The sequence below is a fragment of the Pyrgilauda ruficollis genome, unplaced genomic scaffold (assembly GCF_017590135.1).
Source record: "Pyrgilauda ruficollis isolate IOZ18807 unplaced genomic scaffold, ASM1759013v1 scaffold16, whole genome shotgun sequence".
In the NCBI taxonomy this organism is placed as follows: Eukaryota; Metazoa; Chordata; class Aves; order Passeriformes; family Passeridae; genus Pyrgilauda; species Pyrgilauda ruficollis.
This window is the reverse complement of record NW_024514764.1, coordinates 13,679,383-13,705,386: the sequence shown is the minus strand read 5'-3', so window position 1 is coordinate 13,705,386 and position 26,004 is coordinate 13,679,383. Positions and strand designations below refer to the sequence as shown.

Genomic DNA, 26,004 nt, shown 5'->3' with positions numbered 1-26,004 from the left:
AATGGGAAAACAAAACAGCCTTCAGCACATTTCTCAGGACAAACCTCCATCCAGAGCCACAACTGCTGCAGGACATAAAGGTTACACAGAACCAGGGAAGGAAAAAAATGTGCAAGTCATCATCTCATCTGCAAGCTAACACTCTGCAATGACACAGGCACAACAAACCAACCCAGGAAAAGTGGACACTTGAAGTTGAGGAGGGTTTCTAACTTTTCCAAGGGCAGACCTCTGGACCAGCTGCTCCAGAAGCACTGGGGAAAAAGCACAGCATGAGTTCCAACAATTAGCTCCTGGACAAGTTCATGATCTGCATGAGATGACTGTCCATCTTCAGCAGCATGGAACTGGACTTGATGACCCATGAAGTTCCTTCCTCCCAATCACTCAGCAACCCAAATTCATAGAGGCCCAGACACAGCACAAACGTGAGGTCGTTCCCAAAAGGACAGCACAGATTGTATCTTCAGGTCATGCTAAGTTGACAGATAAGCAGATGAAGGGCTGGCCACCGCAGAAGGGAGGGAATGAGAATTGCAGCAAGAAACATTCTCACAGCCAGTGAAAACTCAGGGCACAGACTTGGAAAGCAAAGCCTGAGATGCAGGAGGTGGAGATGTCCCCTGAGCACACTGTCCCCAGATACTCCAGTCACAGCTTTAATTCTAACACAGATTAGACAGACAGTAAATATATCATTTGCCCAGGACACATCCAGTTGCATCCCTTCCTAGAGTTAGCTCCTGTCCCCACTGCAGTGCCCTGCCCAAGCCACACAGGCAGCAGCACATGGCTGTCTCCTTCTGCATTTTAATGCAATTTGGCCTTCCCTGGCTTTCATCAAGCACCACGGCCCAATTTCCAACCAACTGGCCTAGATTTAAGCCAACACATCTCTAGCTGCGCCTCAGGCAAGCACAGAGGTGGAAGAAGCCTGTCAGACAATGGTGCCATTTGGCATTTCCATCACAAACAACCAAGAGATAAAAGCACAATAATTGCTGAGAGCTGCACAAGAGGCCCCTGCATTCCCCAGGAGCACAGGGAACTGGGGGAGAACCGGGAGGTGGGACAGACCCAGGGGGCCGAGAGGAACTTCGTTGTCTAGAATCAGAACCACACAATGGTTTGGGTTGGAGAGAACCTTAGAGCCCATCTCCTACCACCCCCTGCCACCTCCCACTATCCCAGGCTGCTCCAAGTTCCATCCAATCCAGCTTTGAACTCTTCCAGGAATGGAGCAGCCACAGCTTCTTTGAGCAACAGGGAAGCACAGCTCAGCACAATCATTAAATGAGAAAGCACCATGTTACTGCTCACCACCTCTCCACCTCCAGATGACACCTGAGAAACACATCAATCCTTCTGCACACTGATGTGGCAGCCATGCCATTGCTTCTGTTAGGAGATCTGTATTGAAATTACAGGTGTGGAATAACACCTGGTACAAGGAAGTGATACAAACAAAACAGTGCCTGAGACTACCACAACCCTGCCCTCTCCTCACCAGAGTAGTTTTACTGGCTCAGTGTCTCCATCACAAGTGGCTCCTCTTCAGCTACACCAGTACAGCTGGAATTGTAGGATATGTTCAATTACACAGACCTTAAGCAATATTTTCTGGGAACAGTCATTTGTACAAACACAACGGTCACATGAGGAAAAGGCTATACTCTGAGAGGGCTGAAACACAATGCAGATGGTTTGAGTAATGGTGGAGCAAAGCCAGCCAGCCACACGAGGTACCTCCAGCATGAGGAGGGAGCTGAGCTTTAACCAAGGGCTGCTGGCTGCACCCTGAACCAAAAGGGCAGATGGAGAGGAGATCATGTTACTGCAGCCACTCCCACATGCCTTGCAAGACACATCCACAGGCCTGAGCCTTGTGTGGTGCTGCAGACCCCCAGGCTCCCCTCCAGCAGGCTCTGCTTGCTGAGACATGGCAAGGTCAGGCAACAGGAACAAGGGCAGGAGCTTTTGGAAGACACTCCAAGGCTGTATCAAAACAGATCCAAGAGCAGGAATGCCACCTCATCCCTCTCAGCCATGAGAAGAAGCTGTGGTGGAGATCTGACCAGCACCTGCATGGTGACAGTCGCTACTCAAACACCAGAGTGCTCATGGCCTGGATTCACTGACCAAAGCTATGAGAGGTTCCTGCACACCTTCTGCTGTGGCTGGGCATCAACAACACATAAAGATTCCAGCTAGTCCATCAACAACCAGCCAGGCCAGATTGGCCACCACACAGCAAGCACCAGTGTCCATCTGATTAATCCAAAGCCCCAACCTGGATGAGGCCACATCAGCCTGGGTCATTTCAATCCAAGGACAACACCATCACACGCTGCAAATGTATCCTGATGGTCCAAGCTCAGACTGGCTTCCCAGCACCTCATCCTGCCTCCACAGCCCGGGCTCTTACTGCCCAGGCTGAGAGCAGCCCAGCCACACAAGGCACAACACAGTCACCTCTCTGTTCCAGTGGGCTGGGAACTGCCACAGCTCTGTGGTTAGTGCAGGCAAAGCTATGCAGTTTCTTCATTTATTGCCCTGCCCTTGCACTGCCTCAAGCACACCCTGGGACAGCCATGTGAGATTAAGACTGCAAGGTGCTGGAAGACCCCACAGTTTCTCTTCCACTTTCACAGTTCCTTCTTCACCATGAGGAAACCAGAGGACATTGGTATCCCCACCCATTTAAGCACACAGCCTTCATACAGACAGCACAGAAACACTCAAAGGATGAATTCAAACAAGGAAGAAAGACAAGAACGAGAGGCATGAGAGACATGAAGCAGGGTAACTGTGCTCACAAACAAGAGGAGAGAAGGTCTTCTTCCTTCCAGCCCCTCCCAGCCCAGCCCAGTGCCAGCTGAGTCAGAAATGCCTCTCACCCAACACGATTCCTGCTTGGCAGGTCCAGTGCCAGTCACGGTAGGGTCAGCCTGGTATCCCTGGTCCCGAGTGGCCGCTGCTGGCACCCGCTGAGTGGCCTGGCTGGAGGAGCATGCTAGAAGGTCCCTGCACCAAGCACTGGGAGCACACCAAGCCTGGAAGGAGCAGCTGCTGTCCCAAGCTGCTGGACAGAGAGTGAAAAAAGGAACGTAAGAATAGATGACTGCTGAGACTCCAGGCCCATCAGCATGGCACCAGCAGAGACAACCAACCTCACATTTTTGGTGCCTCAGTCAGCATTCCCTTGAACTCCAGCTCGCAGAGCTTCCCACGACATCCAGCTGGAGCTTGGTCCCCCCTGGAGACGGCTTTTGGGTCAATTCAGACTCTTCACTCGTGCTCTCAGAACCTTTGCCTGTGACTTTATAGTTCCGTGCCCACCACTGGCCTCCCTCCCTGCCGGCGGGCGCTGCTCAGCATCCTGGTGGGAGCTGTCACCAGAGCAGGGAATGGCACACCTCAGGAGCACAGCAGGATGGAGCACAGCGGGGTCACATGGAGGAGGACTCTGGACAGCTCTTGACAATTAGCAACAGGGCAGGATCTCCTGAGGGGCCAGATGGGAATGCAGCGATGTCTGGCGGGGCACGCTGCCTGAATGTTCAAATACAGAAACAGATGTTAATTACCCTGCATAGCCAGGACATCATTACCAGCTACATCTCCTGGAGATTCTGAAGTACAAATTCCTCTGATTATGCCAAACATGCCCATCCCACCCCCAGAAGCCATGACGTTTGAGTAGTTGCCTCAGCAAACCTCCCTCCTCTGAGATATTTCCCCTTCCTCCTTCATACTCTCAGCTCTCAAAACAACCTGTTTTAATGAAATTCCTGCTTTGGGAAAGTGCTATCTCCTTTGGGACGGGCTTTTAGCAGATGGAGGCAACAAGAACCCTTGTCCATAAGTGTCTGGCTCTCCAGCACACTCTCACTTCCTCTATTTGAGGCTGGGGAGGGAGGACAAAAATAAGGATTCAGCTGTGATCACTGAGCCTTTTCAGCAGCATGGCAGAGCTAGGGACCCCATTCTGCCCCTCACCTTATTCACCATCCTCACAGCCACACCATCAGATGCAGCGTGATACCCCTGGGGGAGGTGATGGTGAACTCACAAAGAGCTTTTCTCTTCCAGCACTCCCCAGCACTGACAATTCCAGGCAGTGGGGAGAAGGTGCCCCGTGGTGAGCAGCTGGACAGGTGCTGCTAACATAACCAGGGCAGCAGAGGGAGGGTGTACAGAATGGGCCAAGAAAACCACTCGGGACCAGTAATGAGGAAAGCAGGGACTGATTCAGGAACCCTTCAGGCTCAAAAGGACCATCCTGATCCCTTTAGCCCAAGGGTCTCTGCAGCTACACAGGGAATTCCAGGCCTACAGCACCTCCAAAGCCCTTGCTGAGCTGTGGGAGATTCAGGAGAGAAAGGCAGTGAGACCAACGCCAGCAGACAGAGCAAGTGCCACATCACATCAGTATCCTTGCACATTCCATGGGACAGGAAGGGAAAGCACTCAGCACCCAGCAGCTCAGCACAGACCTGCTGGGCAGGGCTGAAATTCCAAGGACTTCCCGAGCTCTGCCTGCTGGCCTGAGTCTGCAAGAAGCAGACTGACAAGGGGCAAGCTGGAGAGCAAGACCTTGACCACATCAGTGCTGCAGCCTCTGTGGGCTGTGGATGGCCACAGCAGAGGACAGAGACACAAAGACCCTGGTGCTGTGCTCCCACTTCCACGGACCAGCACAAACACAGGGGATTTGCTGCCAGCAAAGCTGTCCATGAGCAACTTTCTCTGCAAACCTTTTTGTTACAGGAGCAGAAGGACACAAGTTGGAAGCTGCCTGTGATATCCTCAGTATACTGAAATCACCTGGGCTGGAACTGGGAACAAGATGCTGAAGGGGAAACTTTGGTGCCACTGGTGTCACATTAGAAATTTAGCTGGGCAGCATCACTGGAGGACGACAACAGCTTTTTGTAAGGTCTTGGTCTCTATTTCACCAATTTGAGAACGCACTGACAACCCTGAGGTTTGGCAAGGGCTGGGGCAGGACACCAGCTCAGTCCCCTGACACAGTGTCACTGCCACTGTCCCTGATGCTGAGCCTGCTCAGGCCCCACAGCATTTCCTACAAAAGGGGCTGCACTGCAGGAACATAAAAGCTCTTTCTTTTTTTATGAACGCTCATTAGAGTTTACACCGTTGGCAAAGTGTGGAGGCACGCATTTGTGGAGGAACACAGATATGGTTCCAACATTGGTTTTAATGTGCAAGTCTAAAGACTCGGCTTCAGTTTTTAGAAATCAAACTTGATCATCTCAAGCTGGCAAAAATAGTCCCATGTTCCCTTGAGTTATTTTCTTTTCAAATAGGCAGGGTACAGCACAATAGGAAATATCAGCAGTTATGTATTCAACCTCCAGAAACCCAACGGGCCAATTCCAGCAACCCACGGCAGCTTTCCAATCCTCCCTGATCTATTTGCTGGAGTTAGTCTGAAAAGCAGGCTGCCCCCGAGCCATTCAGCAAACTCCACGTCCCACTAATTACATCAATATAAATGTATTATCTTGGCTGTCAAACACGGGCTGCCTGAACAGGACAAGGCTCTGCCATGGAAATGCAGGAAAACAATTGCTCTTTCTGCTGGTGACACATTTCTCTGGATCCTATTTCCTTGCCAGGGCTCCCCCTTCTCCCTTCTGCCCAGGCACCAGGGCACCAGCGTTTTTTTCTTCCAGAGCAAGAGGAAATGGCACACAAAAACCCTCCTCATCCTTTGAACAACTGAACAAGAAGGAATTTTGGGAACACCACCGGCATTTCCTCAGCCAACCTGAGAGCTGCCAGCACCCAGGGAAGGGAGCTGTGAGGGCAAGAGTTAAATGTTTCTCGTGAGCAGGCAGCAGCTCTTCTGCCTCTCTTGGCTTCCTCAGCTGCCATTGCTAAACGCAAGGGAAGTGTCAACACTCCAAACAGCAAATGTGACAGAAATTCGGAGCAGCCTGCTCCTCCCTGCCCAGCTTGGAGACTGTGGCCTGGAGAGGAGGGAGCCTCTCAGGAAGGCTCCAACAGCAAGCAGCAAGGTTGAGGCAAACACAGGCAGATGCAGAGGAGCAGGGAGGCAGCTCACTTAGCTCCAGAGAGTGGGATTATGACGGAAAATGAGGAGGAAGCCTCTGACTCACCTGTCCCACCTGCATAAGCAGCTTTCCCACCACAGGCTGCACTGAGTGTGACCTTGATCAGAGCCCCAAGTTCCACCAAATCGGAGGCTCACAAGGTTCTCCCCAGCTCTGGGCACTGGGAGAGAGCCATGGTGGCAGGACACTGGGCTGACACACACTGTCCAAATCTGCCTCCTCTGACCGCAGGCAGCCACAGTCCCTCACTCCAGCTCCCCTCTGCTCACTTGGAGAAATGCCACAGGGTCTGGTCCTTCCCAGACCCCTCTGCTCACAGGAAGGGTCAGAACAAAGCCAGAAAAAACCAAGCCCGGATTCAGTTGAAGCAGAAGATGGGAAGAAAACAGCATTTCTCCACATAGGAGCAGATGATATTTCCACTAGCAGGGATCAACACTACTACGGACACATGACACAGGCTGAGTCTCTCTCTAGAGCTCACGTGTAACCAGTGCAAACTTGGAAAGCTCCCACAAAACCTTCGGGACAGAGGAGAGCAGCATGTTTTCCATGAGTTAAAGCCAACTGCACTCAGCTGGCTGAGGGAACACCAGGGCCGTGGCCACTTCCCTCTGCAAAGCCAGCGGAATTCTGAGCAAAGATAAAGGGTGCCCAGAGCAAAGATAAGGAGGGAGCGAGCAGGAGAGTGAGGGGTAATCAGTGCATCTGCTGGGGGCATCAAGGTTCCTCTATGGGGTCACCCAGCCCTTCCGCCACCATGAGACAGCTCCGAGTCTGGGCATGATGCCTGACCTTTATTACGTGCAACTTTAGCACTTTTGGGTTGTTTTCCAAGATTTATTCTGAGTCAGGAGACACCGTGCCTGGCCCACGCCTCCAGTTCCCTTATGCACCAAGTCATCAGGCTGGAGGAGGCTGCTCTCCCTCCTGCCAAAGCAATCGGGCTTAGCAAACCCAGCCAGTCACATCAGACCTTCAAAGGGCTCTCCAGCCATTCAACCCCTCCCGGGAAGGGAGCAATGTTTGGTCTTGCCTTCTGCCTTCAACTGTTAAAGCCTTGGACACAAACAGAAGCTGATGCAACTTGAAATGAGTTAATATCCCCACACACATAAAATCAGGGTAATTTGAATCATGCCTTGGACAGGTTATGCTCAGACAGCTCAGCCCTGCTCTGGTGCACTCAGGGGCACAAGCCAGGCTGTTCAGCAGGATCTCAAAAAATGGCCAGACAAAAGCCACCAGCAGACTCACAGCCACAGGCAGCCAGTCTGTCACTGCAGGTCTGCTCCAGTTTAGGGAAGAGCACAGCCCTGAAGCACAAGTCCCTCCGACTCCCAGGTGACAACGTGCAAAGCGTGGCAAGATCTCTGCATTCAGAGCCACAATCTGGGATATGCACCCCTCACCTCCACCTTGGCTCCCTCTAAACACATCTCCCAGTCTCCATCAGCCCTTGACCCACTCACAGCAGTGCAGCACTGTCCTGCACCAGTGCCCCAGGCCACATGCAGCGAGCAATTCCCACATAACCTTCTGTCCAACCATGGGAACCCACCCAGCCGCATCCCGGGCCTGCAGGCCTACGGAGCGCCAAGCTCCACTGAGATTCCCAGCTCAGAGGAAACAGTATGACATTTCAAACACAACGTTCACATTATTCCATCTCCTCTAACAGGCTCATGGATGATCATCCTGAACAGTTATTTCCTGGGGCTTGGGGGGATGTACCCCAGGAGCAGGGAGAGGAGAGAGCTCAGTGAATGGAGAAGCTGGCAAGTACAGAGCTTTTTCCATCCTCTAAGACTCCTGCATCCAGGACCTGGAAGCTGAGGTGCTTCATCTGCAGCTGAGCTGACATGCAGCAAAATCCAGAGGTCTTGATGAGACACTGGCTTAGGATGTTCACAACCCAAGGATAAGAGCCAGCCAGCTGCTTCTAAAGGGCAAACTCTCAGAGGCTTGAGAAACTCTGCATAAAACCCTGATCAGCCCCAGCACGGGTGTCTAAGCTGGAGGTGAGAGTGAAGAACTGCAGGACAGGCAGCCCGGGGTGCTGGGGGCTCTGCCGGGCTCCAGCCTGGAGCCGGCACTCGGCGGTGCCCCAAGCGGGGCTCCCCTGCCCGCGGGAGGAGCCGGCAGCTGCGATCTCGCCGCGCCGGGCGAAGGCGGGTCAGGCACCGCAGCCTAAGGCGGGCAATCACGGAGCCGCCCCGTCCCCCCCGGCTGCCGCACGACCCTCAAGCCCGTTAAACCCCTCCGGCTGTGCGGCCGGGCCGGGGCGCGAGCGGGGCCCCCGCAGCCCCCAGGTCTCTCCAAAGCCCCGGGCAAGGCACCCCGGCCGCTGCACAGCCCCGCGCCGGGATCCCGGCATCGCCCGCCCCCCCGGGCCGCTCCGGCCTCCAGCCCCCGCGCGGGCCCACCGGCAACAGGTGGTGCGGGGCGGCCCGGGGGCGGCCGGGCCCAGCGAGCGCCTCCGGCCGGGAGAACCCCAGGCGACCCCCGGCGCGGGCGAGAGCCGCGGCCCGTGGGGCTGCGGCGGGAGGCCCCGGGCGGCCGGCCCGTCCCCGCTCCCTTCCCCCGCGCCCCCGTCGCCGCTCACCTGGGGGTGGAGGCGCCGCGCTGCCGCTCCGTCCCCCCGGCCCCGCGCGTTCCCCCGGGCGGAGCAGCTCGCACCCGCTCCGGCAGCCCCGCCGGCCCTTCCTCCCGCCCGCCCGAGCCCCGCGCCCGCCCTACGCCGCCGCCGTGGCGCAGCGCCCCGTCCCGGCCGCGGGCGTGCGGCGCGGAGACAGCGCAGGGACCGTCGTGAATAGCGCGGCGGGACTACGAGCCCCGAGGGGCGCCGCGCGCAGGAAGCGGAAAGCGGCGGCCGAGCGGGGCACAGGGAGCGGCGGTTAGGGGCCGGGACAGGCCCGGCGGAGCCCCGGGCGGCGGCGGTGGTTCGGGGCCGAGGGACCGGCGAGCTCCGGGCGCGCGCCGCAGCGGCCGGTGAGGGGCGGCGGGCGCTGTGCGGCGGGCGAGGACTACGACTTCCAGCGTGCCTTGCGGCCCGTGCGAGAGCGCCGACGCCCGGCCGGGGGTGGCAGCCCAGGCGGCGCTGGCCTCGGGGGCGGCGGGACGTGCAGGGGCTGAGGGTGCTGGAGGGTCCCGGGGGGTCTTGGCGTGTTCCGGGGATCCCATGGCTCCGTTAGTCCGGGGTCGCGGTCTGGGAAAGGCGGGTGCGTGGCCCTGAGCCCTCACACGGAGGCTCCGTCCGCCCCTGAGCGTCCCCGGCGCTCTCCTGGAAGGCGCCGCCGTGAGGGGATGGAGGATCCGGGCGTTCCCTGTGCGGATCAGAGCCCGCGGCTGAGCCAACCTGGGCAAAAGCCGCTCGTAATTACAGCTTTAATGACCTGGCGGCACATGAAGCGAAGGTGGAGCCGGCAGGGATCTGCTAGCGCTGCGGGCGATGTGCAGCCGCGGTTCGGCGTGGGACGGGGGAACGGGGCTGGGCCGGGCCGGGCCGCGGCCCTCGGGCAGCTGCAGGTGGGGCCTGCGCCCACCCGGCCTCGGAGTCCAGACCCACGTCTCGACCCAGCCCAAGGCCAGACTCGCCGGGTTAAGAAGCACCTTCAAACCTTCCCACCCCACAGAGATGAGAGCTAGGAGCCGTTCGTGCAGCACCTGCTGCACTCTCTGTGCTGGGCCTTTCCCTCCCGGAGCCACGCGGGAAAACGGGGAGGGGGTCCCAGATGAGACCCAGCCCAGCTGGTCCGGCACACCCTCATGGGAAATCAGTGGTCGTTATTCCAGCAAAAGCAGCATCATTTAAGCCACCAATCTTGGAGAGCGATTATTGGCTGCTAAGTGGAACAGGACAGTTGCTAAAGAGGGAGAATGTTCTCTTTAGGCTGTTGGACCCTCCCCAAAGGGCACCCCAGGCTTCCTCTGTGGGCAGTTGAGGGGTGCTGAAATGGCAAATGTTCATGAGAGTGTAGGACAATGCAGGGACCAAAAGCCGATTAAGAGCTTGGGCTTCCCTTCATCCCTCTGTAAAATGTGACTGCCAGTCATATCAACACATTTATTTGCAGTAAGATATTTTCTAGAGGCTGCAGACAGAGTTCTGCTGCTGTTCTTTGGGGTGGGCCAGGGGAGAAGCAGCCCCATGCTGCCCTCCCTCACAGGTGGGATTCCTGGTCTGGGGAAATTGAGGGCTCACTGCTCCAGCAGTGCCTGAGGAAAGCACAGAGCAGGAATCCCCAAAATCACAGGATCATGGAATATCCCAAGCTGAAAGGGACCCACCAGGATCATTAAGTCCAACTACTGGCCCTGCACAGAACATCCCAGGAATCCTGCTGTGGCCAGTGGGGCTGCCTTGCCCATTGTAGGGCAAAATCTCTCAGGATCCACTGGGGAAAGGGAGAATTTGTGCTTAAAAGAATCCGCTGGCCCCACCATGGTGTTTCCAGTGTTTCCAGTAAGATCTGTCACCAGCTATGGAGCAGTAGCTGAAGTGCGAGCTTGGGCACTTGGGGACATTCAGTGCTGCACTCTGGTGCCACATGAGGTCCCCTCAGGTGTCCAGGTTCTGGTCCCACAGGTCACATGAGAGCTGCTGGGTGCCTTCATCCCTGATCTCTTCAGCCTTATGGAATAGCAGGTGGCTCCTCAAAGCACCCAAAACATGCCCGTGTGTGGGGAGTTGGGTTCAGCTCCTTTTGCTGTGCACAGGTTGTTAATGAGTGGGAGCAGTGTGAAAGCACAGCAGAGGAGTCCCTGCAGCTTGTGTGGGCTTCAGCATCTTCACAGCACAGACCCCAGCTCTGGCATGGCAGGGAGTTCCTGGCTGGAATTGTGTCACCAGCCTGGCCATCTTTATTTGGAGGATAAATGTATGAAGTAAACTTTGCCCAGTTAGTGATTTCAAAAAGTGGATGTTTTCAGCATGTTCAGTTAGGAATTACAATCGTGGGAAGGTTTGGGTTGGAAGGGAATGTAAAGCTCTTCTCATCCCAGCCCCTGCCATGGCAGGGACACCTTCCACTGTCCCAGGCTGCTCCAAGCCCTGTCCAACCTGGCCTTGGACACTGCCAGGGATCCAGGGGCAGCCACAGCTGCTCTGGGCACCCTGTGCCAGGGCCTGCCCACCCTCACAGGGAACAATTCCTTCCCAATATCCCATCCAGCCCTGCCCTCTGGCAGTGGGAAGCCATTCCCTGTGTCCTGTCCCTCCATGCCTTGTCCCCAGTCCCTCTCCAGCTCTCCTGGAGCCCCTTTAGGCCCTGCAAGGGGCTCTGAGGTGTCCCTGGAGCCTTCTCCAGGTGAGCACCCCCAGCTCTGCCAGCCTGTCAGAAATTCAATGAACTGGGATCCACATTCCCTAATTTTAGCTGGATAAACTGCGGCCCATAACTGGCAGTGCCCATCACATCTATGGGCACTGGAGAAAGATGAAGGTTTTCAGTTATTCCAGAAAATTCCTGTCATTGATGATAAAGTGGATCAAACATTCAGTTGGTGCAGCAGAGGCATCAGTGTTGCAGTGAGCTGCATTCCTGGGATTGAAAGGCGAGAGGAATGTTACCTCCTGCTCTGCGCTGAGCAAACCTCATCACAGAAAACAATCATTTTCAAGTGTTGTTGCCCAGCTTCTCCTCCACCTGCCATGCCTCCTAAAATGACCATTCCATGACCTTTCCTAGAGCTGCCTGGGCTGTCTGGACCATATCCCAAGCTTTTTCTGACCATACAAACCTTGCTTTCCTCCAGCTGCAAAGGTTCTCCCCCACCCAGCACTTCCCAAATCTGACAGAGGACAGTGTCAGCCAGCTCTCCCTGATGCCCTGTGCAGGCTACAACAGAGGCTGGACAGAGTTAAAGAATAAAGCAGGGATTTATTAAAAGGCCTCAATAGATCCACCTTGGGCAGCACAAGAGCCCAGCCAGGGCTACACCCCAGGTGAACCCAAAATGGTCACAAAATGCATGACCAGTCATGGGGTCTCTTGCTTTGATAAGTTCTGCTCCATTTGCAGATTGCAGTTAATTGTCCAATTACAGCTTTAGCCCATGAAGTCCCATCCTCCTTGTTTTTCTCTCTTCAGTCCACATTGTTTGTGCTCTTGCGCCTGAGATTGGATCATTTGTCCTTGGTCCCCAGCTAGAGAAGGAATTGTTTTGTCTGCCTACTCTGTGAAGAGAGCTCACCTTCCCCTAGTGTGAAGCTCAGAAGTGCACACTGAAGCAGCACAGAATCTGAAAAACAGAAAAGCTAAAACCTGAGGCATCATCCTCACGCCATGGACTCGCACAGCTGAGATCCACCAGCTGTGGATCGATGTGTGTCAGCCCAGACACAGCTCCAGATCCATCTGTGAGCTCCCCTGGCACTGATCCTGAGCTGCTGTGCCATGGGATACCCTGGAGGATGGGAGGTGGCCTGGAGCAAACCCAGCTGGCTGAGCCCAGGGGGGCACGCCCAGGGTTGGCAGGGAGTTGAGAATTCCCGTTGTGTTCTGGCAGTGCTGGAACCAGCAGCTCCTGCCTGAGGCACCTCAGGTGAGAGAGAGAAAAGGTTTGCATGTTCCACATCCCAGGATCTTCCACAGTCTTCGTTTCCCAGGACACCAAACTTGAATGAGCCTTCCCTCAGTTCTCACCTCTGCTGTGACCTCCACTTCACACTGGCAAGTGGTTCTTTCCTGGTGCCTGCCCTCAACCCTTCCTGCTGCAGCCTGAGCAACGAGGAGGTCCTGATGGCTGTCAAAGGGCAGGACAGAAAGCCATATGATCCATCACTGTTTTGGGAGGAGATCTTCCTCCTTGAGCTGTTGAAATGAAAGTGCAAGGAAATGCAACCCTTGACTAAATATATAATGTATATATATTGTATAAGGGTGGGGAGGCCCTGGCACAGGGTGCCCAGAGCAGCTGTGGCTGCCCCTGGATCCCTGGCAGTGCCCAAGGCCAGGCTGGATGGGGCTTGGAGCAGCCTGGGACAGTGGGAGGTGTCCTTGCCCATGGCAGGGGGTGGGACAAAGATGAGCTTTACAGTTCCTTCAAACCATTCCACGACTCTGTGATTATCTATGTGTGCATCTATCACTGATCAGTGATAAGTTTTTAGTGGTAGGGATCTCAAAGTTGTGCAGAAGATGTAGTGCTGTGTGTAATATCTGTGTGCGCGACACTGAGGGCACTCAAGGGAATATTATGGTACAAACCCAGAAGAATTTGCTTTCATTGTCACGAGAATGCATCACCCACATTTTTGGTATGAGGGAAACTGGACTCGATGACTTTGAGAGATACAGAGATGGCCCAGGGAAGATCCAGACTGTGTTTGTGGAGGCACATGCTCTTTGCACAGGTCCAGCAGCTGTCAGCAGTGTGTGGTCTGACACCAGGCTCATGGTTCCTCCAGCTTGCCCAGCACCATGTGCTGTCTCCCACAGTGGGATAGCTGAGGGGACAGAGGTGAACGGTCCTGCTGTGCCAGGACATGTTCAAGGTGCTCTGTTGTCTTTTTTGGTATGGTTAAGGCACTCAAACCTCTCCCTGCTTGAGGGAAAGATATCCATCCCCTCTACTCAGGGAGGATTATCTGTTCCAGAACTCCCAGGTGATGCCAGGGCCCCACACCTGTCCTTGGGACTGAGTCTGTGCCTAAAATGACCCCCTGGCCCCCACATCATGGGGACATGGGGGATTGGGATGTCTCTTGGGTTGCTGGAGCTGTGGGAATGTTCATGGCACTCTGGGGGTACTAGGAGTTCCCTGCAGTCCTGTGCAAATTCTCACTAGGGGAGGAGAGTTGTCAGCATTTCCTTAGGGGAATTGGGGAGTCCTGGGAGTATCAGGGCCTTCTTGGGGGAATCTGGGAGTATCAGGCATCCCCCTGGTGTGCAGTGTCCCCAGGAGATGTCACAGTCCGCAGTTCCTTGCAAGCATTGCACAAGCGCACAGGGACCTTGGAGATTTGGGGTACTCCAGCTGCCATCAGTGGGGTGGAGATGTTAGGGGATGCCAGGGAGGGAAGGCCTCCCCAGGTCACTGGCCAGGGGGGTGGGCATGCTGTGGCCCTTGGGCACACCTTGGGGTGGTGACAGGGACCCCCATGGCCTTGGGAAGGACAAGTCTCACTCCCCTGCAGCCCCTCTACCAACCCCACCACCCCTCAACACCCAGGCTCACCCTTGGCTCTCTACTTTCCCAGTGCTCCCCAACAGCCCCTGCTCACTCTCCTGCCCCCTCAGTGACCCCCAGCCTCCCCCAGTGATGACCCAGAGGATCCTACTGCCCCACCACTTCATTCCCCTCTTGCTGTCCCACCCTGAGTCACCATTAACCCAAGGAAAGAAAGGGATGTGGCTTTGGCAAGGGCCTGGCCTCCACAGCCTCCCTCATCTCCTTTGACTGCTGGGCAGTTTTCCCCGTGTTTGCCATGGCCCTGATGGTTCAAGTCCCTACCAGAGCCATTATGAGGGGTCTGGCTGTCCCCAGACACAGCACAGGGGCTCTGAGCTGTCCCCTGCTCCTCACACACACTGGCTGGGCTGGTCTCTCATGGCTCCAAGAGGGGATTCTGTCACAGCCACCCAGGTTACCCTTTGGATTACTGGTTTAACCATTCCTATCCCCAAAGTAGCTACTAAAGCTACTATGATTAGACATATTCTATGATTCTAATCATAGAATATGTCAGGTTGGAAGGGATTCACAGGGATCACTGCTCTTTAAGAGATCAGTCTTCCCAGTACAAAGTGCCCCACGTATGTGGAGGTTGGAAAACTCTTCCTCAGAAAGGGCTGAAGGCAGAGGGAAGAGTGGTAAAAAGGGTTTTTGGCAGCAATGCCTCTTCTGCCACCCTCCCTAGGCAGAGAGGTGGGATGACATAGGTGGAAGATACATTTTCACTGGAATTCTGTCAGAAAGGATTTGGTAGAGTGGGAGACGAGACCAAGTGTGTGTGTGAGACCAAGTGCTCTGCTCCTTGGAGCAGCCTGCTCCCAAACCCCTGGGATCCAGAGTGCCTCCCTCATGACCCCAAGGCCCACATTGTCCTTCTGCCGGGTCTCACTGAGAGGTAAGGGCCTTGGACATCCCCAGGATCCAGCAATAATGAACTCCCACAGGAGGAACACCTGGAATGACACAGACTAAGGAGACAGTAAATGACAGAGGAGCTGAGACAATGCAGAGTGAAGACTCTTTTATGGAAGAGACACAGCAGGTGCAGCTCTGGCCACGTTCACCCACAGAGGAAATGGGCTCCTAGCCATCAGTGGTGCCTGTGGTGCTCGTCTTTCAGGGGTGGCATGATCTCTCCAGTCTCTAAAATCCTGTCCCCCTGTGGGATGAGAGCATGGTGAGCATTCCCTGTGGCATCCAGACTCTTCCCTGCACAGCCTTCCTTCAGGGAACCTGCAACTGTCCCCACTTACAGGCAAGACAAGTCACTCAGAACACTCTCATTCCCCCAACATCCCCAGAATGCTGGAATAACATCACAGCAAAATTACCTGGAGCCTGTATTTGCTTTACCCCTTGCTTTTACTACAGAACAGAAGCCACACATTTTGAGCCTGTTTTGACTTGGAGCACTGCATAATCCCCTCCAGCAGTGATCAGTGAGTCCAAACCCACAGCCCAGAGCCCATGGAGAGCCATGGAATCCCTCAAAAATCAACCTGCTGCCCCAGTGCCACTTGTTCCAGCTCCAGGCACAGTCTTGGCCTGCTGAGCTGACCTAACTTGACTGAAAAATTAGGCTGAAGACAGAGGCCAACAGCTTGACCTTCAGCATGTTGCTTTGTGGTTGTTTGGGATGGAATATTTTATAATTTTATTTTAGACAGAGCATGATTAGGAGGTGTTATGCCAAAAATGGGCAGCAGTCAGAAAGGGCAGAGCTGATCTTCTGTAGGAATATTTGCCCTCTGACTTGTTACACCAATCAGTAACAGCTCAGTGGTGTTCTTTCTGTTCTGAAAGCAGAAAAGACCAAACAATGGGGCACTCTCTGCTTCATGAAACTTGTCCCAAGCTGAGGTGACACACTCTTTGGGGACACCCGAGTGTGGGTGACCTTCAGGGACAACTGGGACCAAGCCAGAACCAACATTCTCAGGGCTGACAAGGAGGAGAAGCAGAGCCACTCCTGCATGATTCCATGTGTTAATAATCACTGGGGCTTTGAACACCCATTCCCAGAGGGAATGTCTGTATTTTCCACCCAGGATGGGCAGCACCAGCCAGGCTCTGACAGCCAGGTGCTACAGAGAGGTAACACCGAAACAGGGACTGAGGACAAGATGAAAGTGCCCAAACCCATTGTTCCTGTGCTGCCCACAGGACCCAGTACATCCCTTGGGAAAGTCCTCGCTAGACATTTCCCAGGTGCTGCACAAAGCTCCCTGGAAACCCCTTCCTGTCTGTGTGACACAGCTGGAAGATAGACAGGACATGAGAGACTTACTGGGAATATCCGTGGGTTTGTCACAACCACACCGTGCGGCGATTTCTGGAAGCAGGGGGAGAACAGGGAAAGGGCAAAGAGAACAGTGTTAGTTACTTGGAGGAAGCACAAAGGATGTTCAAAATGGGCACCATGACCCTTCCGGGATCGAAACTGTGCTAAGCACAAGTCTTGTTAAACCTTCCACTACTAGAGAAATACCTGAGGCTGCAACAGTCACACCTGCCAGGGAGGGCAGGGCTGGCCCCTTTCCCTCCCGACACCAACTGCTGCCCTGGTTATTCCCAGGGCTGTCCCTGCAGGACAGGAACAGTTCAGATACAGCTTTTCTGCTTAAAACACATGAGAAGCTGGACACTGCCATAAATCATGGAACGGTTTTGGTTGGAAGGCCAGCCTGGCTCCAGAGCAGAGGGGCTCCAGCCCTTGGGGTGTCTCTATGGGCTCCCCTGGACTGTCTCCAGCAGCTCCAGGTCCTGCTGCTGTTGGGCCCCAGAGCTGGGGCAGCTCTGCAGGTGGGGGCTCACAAGGGGTGATTCTTTGTGATGAAGTACCACACTAAATTTATATGTAAGTGCTACCGCAGCAAGGCAACACAAGCGGTGAACAGGCCACGGGAGAATAACCTTCATCTGCAAATGAATGTGAGCAGCGCACTCACACAACCGGTGTGGGACCACTCCCCGCTTTATCCCCCCCGCCCCTTCCCGGGCATTCCCTTCACCCCGCCGGGCCCGCACGCACCCGGACGTGGTACTTCAGGTAGTAGGTGATGGCCCAGGCGGGGAGCAGCACCCGCAGCATGACGAAGCGGCCGCTCTGGTAGAAGTTGTGCACCTGCGGGCACAGGGACGGTCAGGCCGGGCCAGCGGCCCAGGAAAGGCCGCGCGGTGCCCGCGTCCCGCCGCTCACCTGTTGCCGCCAGGGATCCCCGGGCCGCAGGAAGCTCTCCCAGAAGGCGGCCACGGGCCCGAGCTTCCGCGGCGGCAGGACGGGCTCCCGCGGGCTCAGCTCCTGGTCCCGCAGCCAGCGGCGCCGCAGGGCGCGGAGCTGCTGCACCCGCAGCTTCTCATCCTGCGCGGGGCCGCTCATGGCGCCTCAGCCCGCTCGGCTCGCGCCGCTCCGCTCCGGTCCCGTTCGGGCGCCGTGTCCTTCGCCGCGGCGCGCGGCGGTGACGTCACGGGGCGCGCGGTTGTGACGTTCCAGGCAAGGCCGCCGAGGTGATGGTGGGGCTGTGGCGGCTGTGCCGTGAGGGGAGCCCAGGGAACCGGGCGTGTCTGGGGAAAGGACAGCCCCGGGGGACGCGGCTGTGGCCTCTTCCAGTGCCCGCAGGGAACTGACGGGACAGATGGGACAAGTGTTACTTGCAACAGGACACAGGGAATGGCTTCCACTGCCAGAGGGCAGGGCTGGATGGGATACTGGGAAGGAATTGTTCCCTGGCAGGGTGGGCAGGCCCTGGCACAGGGTGCCCAGAGCAGCTGTGGCTGCCCCTGGATCCCTGGCAGTGCCCAAGGCCAGGCTGGGCAGGGCTTGGAGCAGCCTGGGACAGTGGGAGGTGTCCCTGCCATGGCAGGGGTGGGATGGTCCCTAATGACCCTTCCCAGTCAAACCCTTCCATGATCCCTCTGATTCCATTATTCCAGTATTCTGTGATTCTGTGTTTCCATGTTTCCAGTGATTCCATGATTCCATAATTACAATGTTTCCATAATTCTTATGATCCCAGTGATTCATTGATCCAGTGATTCCACGTTTTCCCGATTCCAGTGTTCCATGATCTCGATGTTCCCCTGATCCCAATGTTTCCATGATCCCGGTGTGTGATTCCCGGTTCCCGGTGTGTGATTCCCGGTCCCGGTGTGTGATTCCCGGTCCCGGTGTGTGATTCCCGGATCCCGGTGTGTGATTCCCGGTCCCGGTGTGTGATTCCCGATCCCGGTGTCTGATTCCCGGATCCGGGTGTGTGATTCCCGGATCCCGGTGTGTGATTCCCGGATCCCGGTCTTTCCCGCTCTCTCCGTTCCCGCTCGGGCAGCGGGGCCGTGGCGCCCCCTTGCGGCCCGGGCAGCTCGGTGAGGGGAGCCGTGTCCGGGGGTCGCGGGTTCGATCCCCGCTCTGGCGCTCCGTGCCCGGGCCCCGCGGGGCGGTGCCGCTCCGCCCTCGGGGCGGTTCCTGCTCCGGTGAGCGCGGCCTGCCGGGCCCGGCCGTGCGCTGCGGGGCCATGGCCGAGCCGCGGCCGGGGCTGGCTCTGCGCTTCCAGCGCCGGTTCCTGGCGGCGCGGCCGCTCAGCTCGCTGCCCTGGCCGGTACGGAGGGGCCGGGCGGGGGGGGAGGCGGTACCGCGGCGTTGGTTATTTATTATTTATTTATCCTGTTCTAGGAACTCGAACAAAGCCTGCGGACTGCGCCGGACTCCGCGCTGCTGGCGGATATTCTGCACAAGGTGAGGGGCGGCTCGGAGTCACCCCCGTGCCATCAGCGGCGGGGCCAGCGCGCGTTCCAAAGCCGCCGGAACCGCTCAGGAACACGGGGTTGGTGATCCGGTGTCGCCGTGTTTCGTTAGGCCCCGCAGAACTGCAGGTTTCCTTCTTTGCCCGGTATTTGGGTGTTCTTAGATCAAAACTGAGACCCGCCAGAGCACTGATGTGGTGAATGGCGCAGTCAGCGCAGCCGTTCCTGGATGTTCGGGATACAGGGAATGCCTAAACTGTCCCTGGGGATGGAGATCACAAATCAGGCAGCAAACCAAAACGGAAAGAAGAGAAGAGCAAAAGAAGGAGGAGAGTAAATTGGATTATTTTCACTCTATTTTCCTCTTTGCTCTATTGAAAAGTGGTTATTTTTGTTGCCACAGAAAGTAAGAAATCTGTGCCCACAGTTCTGTAAGCTCACACACCTGTCAGAAATCATCCCATTTAAATTTCTTATTCAATTTCTTATTCAATTTCTTATTCAATTTCTTATTCAATTTCTTATTCAATTTCTTATTCAATTTCTTATTCAATTTCAATTTCTTAGCATCTCTTGTACAGACTAAATTCCAAAGCATTTCATGGCACCCAGACCCAATTAATGGTCCTCCTGTGGTCCTTAATGCCTTTCCTAAACCCTGCCCTGGGTAATTGGTTTCCATGGCTCTTCTCATTGTAGACAATTCTTCACCCTCTGTGTGTGAAATATCCCCCTTCGGCCAAGTACAGGAGATGCTTCCTGACTGAGCTCATCAAAAAGGTACCTCTTGCTTTTCACTTTATTTTTCACTTGTTTTTCTCCTTTTTTTATCCCCCTTGAGGATACCTCATGTAATAACCAACCACAACGTTCAGTGTAAATACACTGTACTGAAATGGGGCTTAGAGTGCAGTTGTTTTGCCTTTCATGACAATGTGATGCCCAGAGCTGCCCTGTTCTCCTCCCCCACAGCTTGAATCCACAGCAGCTGAACCCCTGGATGAACTCTATGAAGCACTGGCAGATGTTCTAAAAGAAGAAGAAGAATGTACTCACTGTTACAAAAGCTACTTACTGGTAAAAACTGACACTGCACTGTTCTAAACCACATTTACTCACCAAACTAAGCAATAATTGGCTTTAAAAACACCCACCCTGAAGCCTGGAGTGCTTCCTGCCTTTTTCCAGGTGCTCCTGTTGATTGTAAACTCTAAATCATGGTGTGTGCTGATGAATCTTTGCCCTCCTGTGTCCTGCAGCCCTCGGGGGACAGTGTGAGCCTCTGCGAGAGCACAGCGCTGATCTGCGGGGGCACCACGGGGCTGCTCACGTGGGAGGCTGCCCTGCTGCTGGCCCAGTGGGCACTGCAGAACCCCGGCCTCTTCAGGGGCAGGTATGGCAGCAGCAGGGCTGCACCAGAGAGCTGCTCATTCCTGCAGGATCCCACAGTGCTTTGGCTGGGAAGGGACATCATTCCATGAGCAGGGACACCTCCCACTGTCCCAGGCTGCTCCAAGCCCCATCCAGCCTGGCCTTGGGCACTGCCAGGGATCCAGGGGCAGCCACAGCTGCTCTGGGCACCCTGTGCCAGGGCCTGCCCACCCTGCCAGGGAACAATTCCTTCCCAGTATCCCATCCAGCTCTGCCCTCTGGCAGCGGGAAGCCGTTACCAGTCTTGGCACTGCAAAGTCCCTCTCCAGCTCTCCTGGAGCCCCTTTAGGCCCTGCAAGGGGCTCTGAGGTGTCCCTGGAGCCTTCTCCTCTCCAGGGGAGCACCCCCAGCTCTGCCAGCCTGGCTCCAGAGCAGAGGGGCTCCAACCTTCTGATACTGTGAGCTACACAACTGTAATTTAATAACAGAAGTATTTCATAACAGGCTATGCACCCAAAATAACTGAAATTACACCCTTTTGCTGCTGAGTAATTGCTGCTCTTGTCTGTTCTGCTAAACTTTAACCCAGAAGAGGACCTGATTTATGACATGGTTTGGGATCAAACCCTTGCACTGTGCAGTCTGACCTGCTCTGTGAGGTCAGCTGTTCAGTTTTCAGTAATTTAACTAATGACTTTCACTCCATGATAGGATTCACCAAGGATTATCTATGTTAGATGATTAGTGTGCAGTTCTGATCACATCATTTTTACTTTATTTATAAGCAGTCAAGATGAGCAAGGACTTTTGAGGAAAGATAATTTAATAATAGTTAAGCTCACAGGGGAAGGAGCTGTACTGCTCAGTGTCTGCTTCTCTCCACTGACTAAAAACTGGAGAGCCAGCTCAGGTGGAAACAACTGTGCTGCAGATGGCTAAAGCCAGGTGGGAATGTCTCTCATCCCTGTGATGGGAATGCTTTGTGCCTTACAGAAATCAGCATTTCAGCTAATTAATTTTATGCTGACACTTCCACTCTCAGTTATTCCCCACCCTCCAGTTGCTTGGGACAGAGGTTAGATTGTGGATGGTTCACTCAAAAATTATTGTAATCATCTGGAACTGATTTTGCCTTTAGTTACATTTAGAATGTTTTGATTTCTAACTCAATGCAGAGTCCTGATAGTACTTTTTACTCCATTACCCTCAGGACAGTCCTGGAATTGGGGAGTGGGATTGGCTTCACTGGAATTGCCATCTGCAAGACCTGCCAGCCCAGGACATTCATATTCAGTGACTGCCACCCCCGTGTTCTCAGACAGCTGGGGGAAAACATCCAGCTGAATGGCTTCACCCCAGAGCCTGACGTGACCTGGAGCATCCAAACAGAGCCCCAAGGACAGGAGGTGCAAGGACAGAACTGCCAAAACCCAAAAGTGATTGTTGCTGAGCTTGACTGGGGCTCAGTGACAGAAAAACAATTGCTGGCTCTCAGAGCTGATGTTGTCATTGCAGCAGGTATGGCACCCACAGAGAGCAGGCTCAGCAACCCTGGCAGCCTCCTGAGGAGCAACAGAATAATAACAGCCAACTACAGACTTGTTTTGTACTTGTCTGTGTATAAATTCAGAGGGAGTTTCATAAAGAATTCAGCCATAGTGTCAGTAGGACGATGGTGGTGATGCCTAGTGAGAGCAGAATGTGTCAGCCGTAGGTCTTACACCCTGATTTGGAGCTTTGCAAAGAAAAACCTGAGAATCCAGGTGCAAAAATGACTCTAGCATCCCAGGTATCACAGGATGCAGTGAATGGGAATTCTAGAAAATGAAGTCACTGCATGGTGCCTAATGCCAGTGACCCTGCTCAGTGCCCAAACCAGCCCCAGCTGGACTCTGAAGGCAAGAACTGACATCTCTGTGCCATTTGCTGTTACTCGCTGCAGCAGGATGTGCCCTTAGCACACTGCAGCACGAATAACTGCAGTGGAACACACACCTGCACACCTCTGTCTAGGAAACAGCCCCCCTGAGCATCTGCATTCCGCTCCCCTTGGTGTTCCCTGACCTCTCACCACCATTTCTGCTCTCCAGGGAATGACTCCAGATGAAAACTTCTGCAAGTCCTTGGCACCAGCCTCTAAACCACTGCTATCTAACCAGGCAGGTTTGTTTTGCCAAGGGCAGTGGGAACAGAGCACCAACACTCGGTGGTTCTGCTGCCTCCCTTAGGATGGGCTTAAATAAAATATCTGACAATCCATTTACTAAAAGGAGCACTGATTTTTAGTGATGAAGGCATAGCCCATAGAATGTCAATATTCTCCTGCACTGTGAAGATTTTATTTCTGCTTTGCAGTTTTCATTCTGGTTTTTGCTCAATTCTCAATAAATATTGTATGTTTCTTTTTTTTTCTTCTTTTTTTTTTTTTTTTGTAGATGTGGTGTATGATCCTGAGATAATTTTAGCCCTCGTTGGGATGCTACAGAAACTCTCCACCTCCAGAGCAGGCAGGAAAGCTCCTGAGGTGTTCATTGCCTCCACAATCCGAAATCCAGACACGTTTCAGCTCTTCCAGGCTGAGCTGGGTGGGTGCCTGTTCCATCCAGGGTTCAGGAGTTTTGCCTTTTTGCCTCTTTCCCCATTGTCCTGTGGTAGAGAGGAGCAGGAGCATTTTCCAAGAGCAGGATCTTATCCTAGAGCTGGATTTAAGAGCAGTAGCTTTTGCACAGGGATTTCATGAGGAGCTTGGAACTCACCTTTAGGTACATCCTGGCTATCACAGCTCACATCTGTGAGGGATGATTTGGAAGTGTGGTGCCGATAGGAAAATAAAAAGAGGGTTAAGCTTACAGGAGGGAGCCATCAGTGCTGTCAGTGATAACGCCTGAGATGCTACCTAAACCCTTTATCTTACCTTACCTGTTCTTTGCCTTGACTCTATTTTCATCTTTTATCTTTTGACAAAAACCCCCAACTAGAGATTAAATAAAATAGAGATTTGGGGATTTTTCTTCATAGAAACTTCTAAAGCTTATCTTTTGCAGTGTCTTTGCTGTTCAGCTGGTGTTCACCAACTGGACCTGATGATCCCTGTGGATTCCTTCAGCTCAGGATATTCTGTGAAATTCTGCTTAATTCACAAAGTGACACTGAGCCTTCAGCAGAGGCATTAATGGGATTTAAAAAAAAGCACTCATAAGCATTTGCCTGACAATCACAGCATGCTAAAGATCTCTTCTTACAGAACTTATCATGCAACTTTTGCTCTTCCTTTTATTAGGCATAAATATGATTCCCAGTGTTTCTCTTCACAGATAAAGCTGGGATCAGGTGGCAGGTGATTCCAGCCCACAGCAGCTGGAATTTTCTCTATGATGTGCAGCCAGATGTGACTATTCTACAGCTATTTATATAGGCTTGGCAAACAACTGGCATTTTGAGACCAACAGGAGCTGCCTCAGCCTTGTAACAAGATTATCCTGAATTCTGGAAACGAGGTTCTGAGGATACAGCTGGACAGACACATGGAGTCCTTCCTTCCTTCCTTCCTCTAATTCCCCTCATGGATCCAAGCCTGCAGCTGCCCCTGGGAAGTGACTGAACCTCAAGCAACAGAAACCAAAAACCCCAATCACACTTCACTTGGATTCTGTAGAAGACAGCAGAGTTCAAACAGGGTTTTTTCCCAACTGTGTTGTGAATTGTAAGCATTTGGGACAACCTGCAGATCACAGGATGAGGATCTCCCACAGACAAGGGAGCAAAGCAATGTTTCAGAGTAATCAATGGGTTTTGGTTTTAAAAACAGCTGTAGTTGTCTACCCTGGTGGTTTATGTCTGTGTATACTTGCAGTTTGGGTTAGCTTAAAAGCCCCCAATAAACAGTGACCAGTTGCTGTAGTTGTGTCCCAGGATGACTCTGCTGTAAATCAGGTGCATCTTTACTCTGCAGTGATGACAAGTCAGAATTGATGTCCCCTTCTCTCACAGCCACTTCCACAGTGGCTGCTGGGAATGAAAAAGGAATCACTCTCCATAGCAGTGTTCCAGGTATCCTACAAAGAGGAAGGACTGAGCTCCCCTGCTCTGAAACTTCTCATCATCCATTAATCACTCTCCTGTCGGGCAGCATTGGTCCTGAAACAAAAATCAAAGTGATGCCCATTCTTCTCTTTTAGCTTCCTTTTCTCTATTAAAAACTACTTAAAATGAAATGAAAAAACTTCAACCTCCTCCTTCTGTAGCAATGGAGAGAAAACTGATGATACCTAACTTGGAACCTGAAGAATCTTCTTATTCTTCAAGCTAAAGGAGACCATGACTGCTGGGATCAAGCAGAAATAACCCAGCCCAGGTTTTGGCTCCCTGTCCCCAAAAAGAAAGAACTGAAAGGTGTTATTTCCAGAGTAAACACAAACTGGCAGCCCACACAGGAGCTCCTTTATCTCCCCTTACACAAAATTCAAGACAAAGGTTCTGTACAGAGCTCATTTTGGATCTAAAAAGTTCTATTACATGAAGAGGAAACCTCTCTAAAGCTTTTTGCATTACGGTTTAACTAGAGAAGTGCCTAATTTACCTCCATGTGCACAGGAATGGCCAAACCTCTAGACAGGATTTTACCTGAAAACAGGAAAAAAAACCACCAAAAAATTGGCAAATCAATGTTCATGGATCATTCTTCAATCAGTAAGCTGGAGGTTTTGCCAAATTCCTGCAGTAAAGCAACTTGACCCTTTCACCTTTTCTCTTTTGACAAAAGCAGATATTCAACAGTTATTCAGTCAGAGTTTAAAACTGTTGGTGCAGAACCCACTGTCCTCACCTCCCACCCTGAAGCAGGAGCTCTGAGGAGCAGTAAACACAGTCCAAGCCAAGTACATTTACCAATGACTGACATGTGATGATGACATTTTATCATCAAAAAGGTGATGAAAAAAATCTTGTAAGCATTATGCTTGCATGTGAATACTGAGCTTAATAAAAAGCTGAAGGTTGTACCTGAGCAAGCACTCACAAAGCAAAGTGCCTTTTGACTAAGTTATACATACTTTGTTCATGTGTTTTGGGTTTATTTTTCCCTTTTCTGTTCATCTGTTCAAGAAGAGATGAATTTGATGTTCTTTCCCAAGGTAAACGGGCACATTCATTTCAGAGTACAGGGAGAACAATTCTCTGCAAGCTCTGCTTTGCTCTAAGTGCCCAGTAAAGCTGTCACACACCAGTGCTGTGCTTCCACACTCTTGCACACACTGCCAAAAGGAAAAACAACTTGGAAATAAAATGGTTCTGTCCCAATAAAACTATGCAGGAGGATATTCAGTGCTTGGGAAATTACTGGCCATCAAATTGACCAGCTGAAATGAAACAACTCAAATGACAAACATCTGCCATGTGTTAAATAAACCATACCCAAATCACCTGCTAAAGTGCTGACTGTACAGGAGGTGAAGCTGGTAATAGTTTCTATCTCTATTCAAGGATCTTCACCAAAAAGGGCCCTTTAAGCAGCACAGGCTCTCACACAACAAACAGCCTCAGCACCTCCTACTCACCCAGGAAGCTGAAACTGTAAAGGAAGAGTGTGAGAGCCAAGACAAAGGAGTTAGAAACT

General features: G+C 53.2%; 3 protein-coding genes across 8 annotated transcripts in view; 1 reads left to right on the top strand and 2 right to left on the bottom strand.

Annotated features, from left to right (window-relative positions):
* The window catches only part of CAPN15 (calpain 15), a 56,359-nt gene extending 47,292 nt beyond the window's left edge, over positions 1–9,067 (bottom strand). For 3 of the 5 annotated variants that reach the window (XM_041462514.1, XM_041462518.1, XM_041462517.1), the window contains exons 1-3: positions 8,707–9,067; positions 3,171–3,552; positions 2,898–3,079 (exon numbers count right to left, since the gene is read on the bottom strand). The gene's annotated coding sequence lies outside the window, so the exon portion shown is untranslated. Of the gene's footprint in view, positions 1–2,897; positions 3,083–3,170; positions 3,553–8,706 lie in introns of all 5 variants that reach the window. The other 2 variants (XM_041462515.1, XM_041462516.1) reach the window with 2 other exon arrangements.
* Positions 9,068–15,285: 6,218 nt separating this feature from the next.
* NDUFB6 (NADH:ubiquinone oxidoreductase subunit B6) lies at positions 15,286–17,753 on the bottom strand. 2 transcript variants are annotated; one of them, XM_041462382.1, is made up of 4 exons: positions 17,479–17,746; positions 17,311–17,403; positions 16,567–16,611; positions 15,286–15,438 (listed from the first exon to the last, which is right to left on the bottom strand). In XM_041462382.1, exons 1-4 carry the CDS (start codon positions 17,656–17,658, stop codon positions 15,370–15,372), a joined length of 387 nt encoding a protein of 128 aa, XP_041318316.1. In that variant the 5' UTR covers positions 17,659–17,746; the 3' UTR covers positions 15,286–15,369. The 2 variants fall into 2 exon arrangements, with proteins under 2 accessions (XP_041318316.1, XP_041318317.1); XM_041462383.1 differs by lacking the exon at positions 17,311–17,403 and having other exon boundaries at positions 17,479–17,753.
* A 986-nt stretch (positions 17,754–18,739) lies between these two features.
* Positions 18,740–25,436, top strand: EEF2KMT (eukaryotic elongation factor 2 lysine methyltransferase). Its single transcript, XM_041462380.1, has 8 exons — positions 18,740–18,874; positions 18,949–19,011; positions 19,719–19,799; positions 19,992–20,096; positions 20,279–20,412; positions 21,601–21,908; positions 22,826–22,975; positions 23,705–25,436. The coding sequence occupies exons 1-8, from the start codon at positions 18,791–18,793 to the stop codon at positions 23,803–23,805; spliced, it is 1,026 nt and encodes a 341-aa protein (XP_041318314.1). The 5' UTR covers positions 18,740–18,790; the 3' UTR covers positions 23,806–25,436.
* Positions 25,437–26,004: the final 568 nt, after the last annotated feature.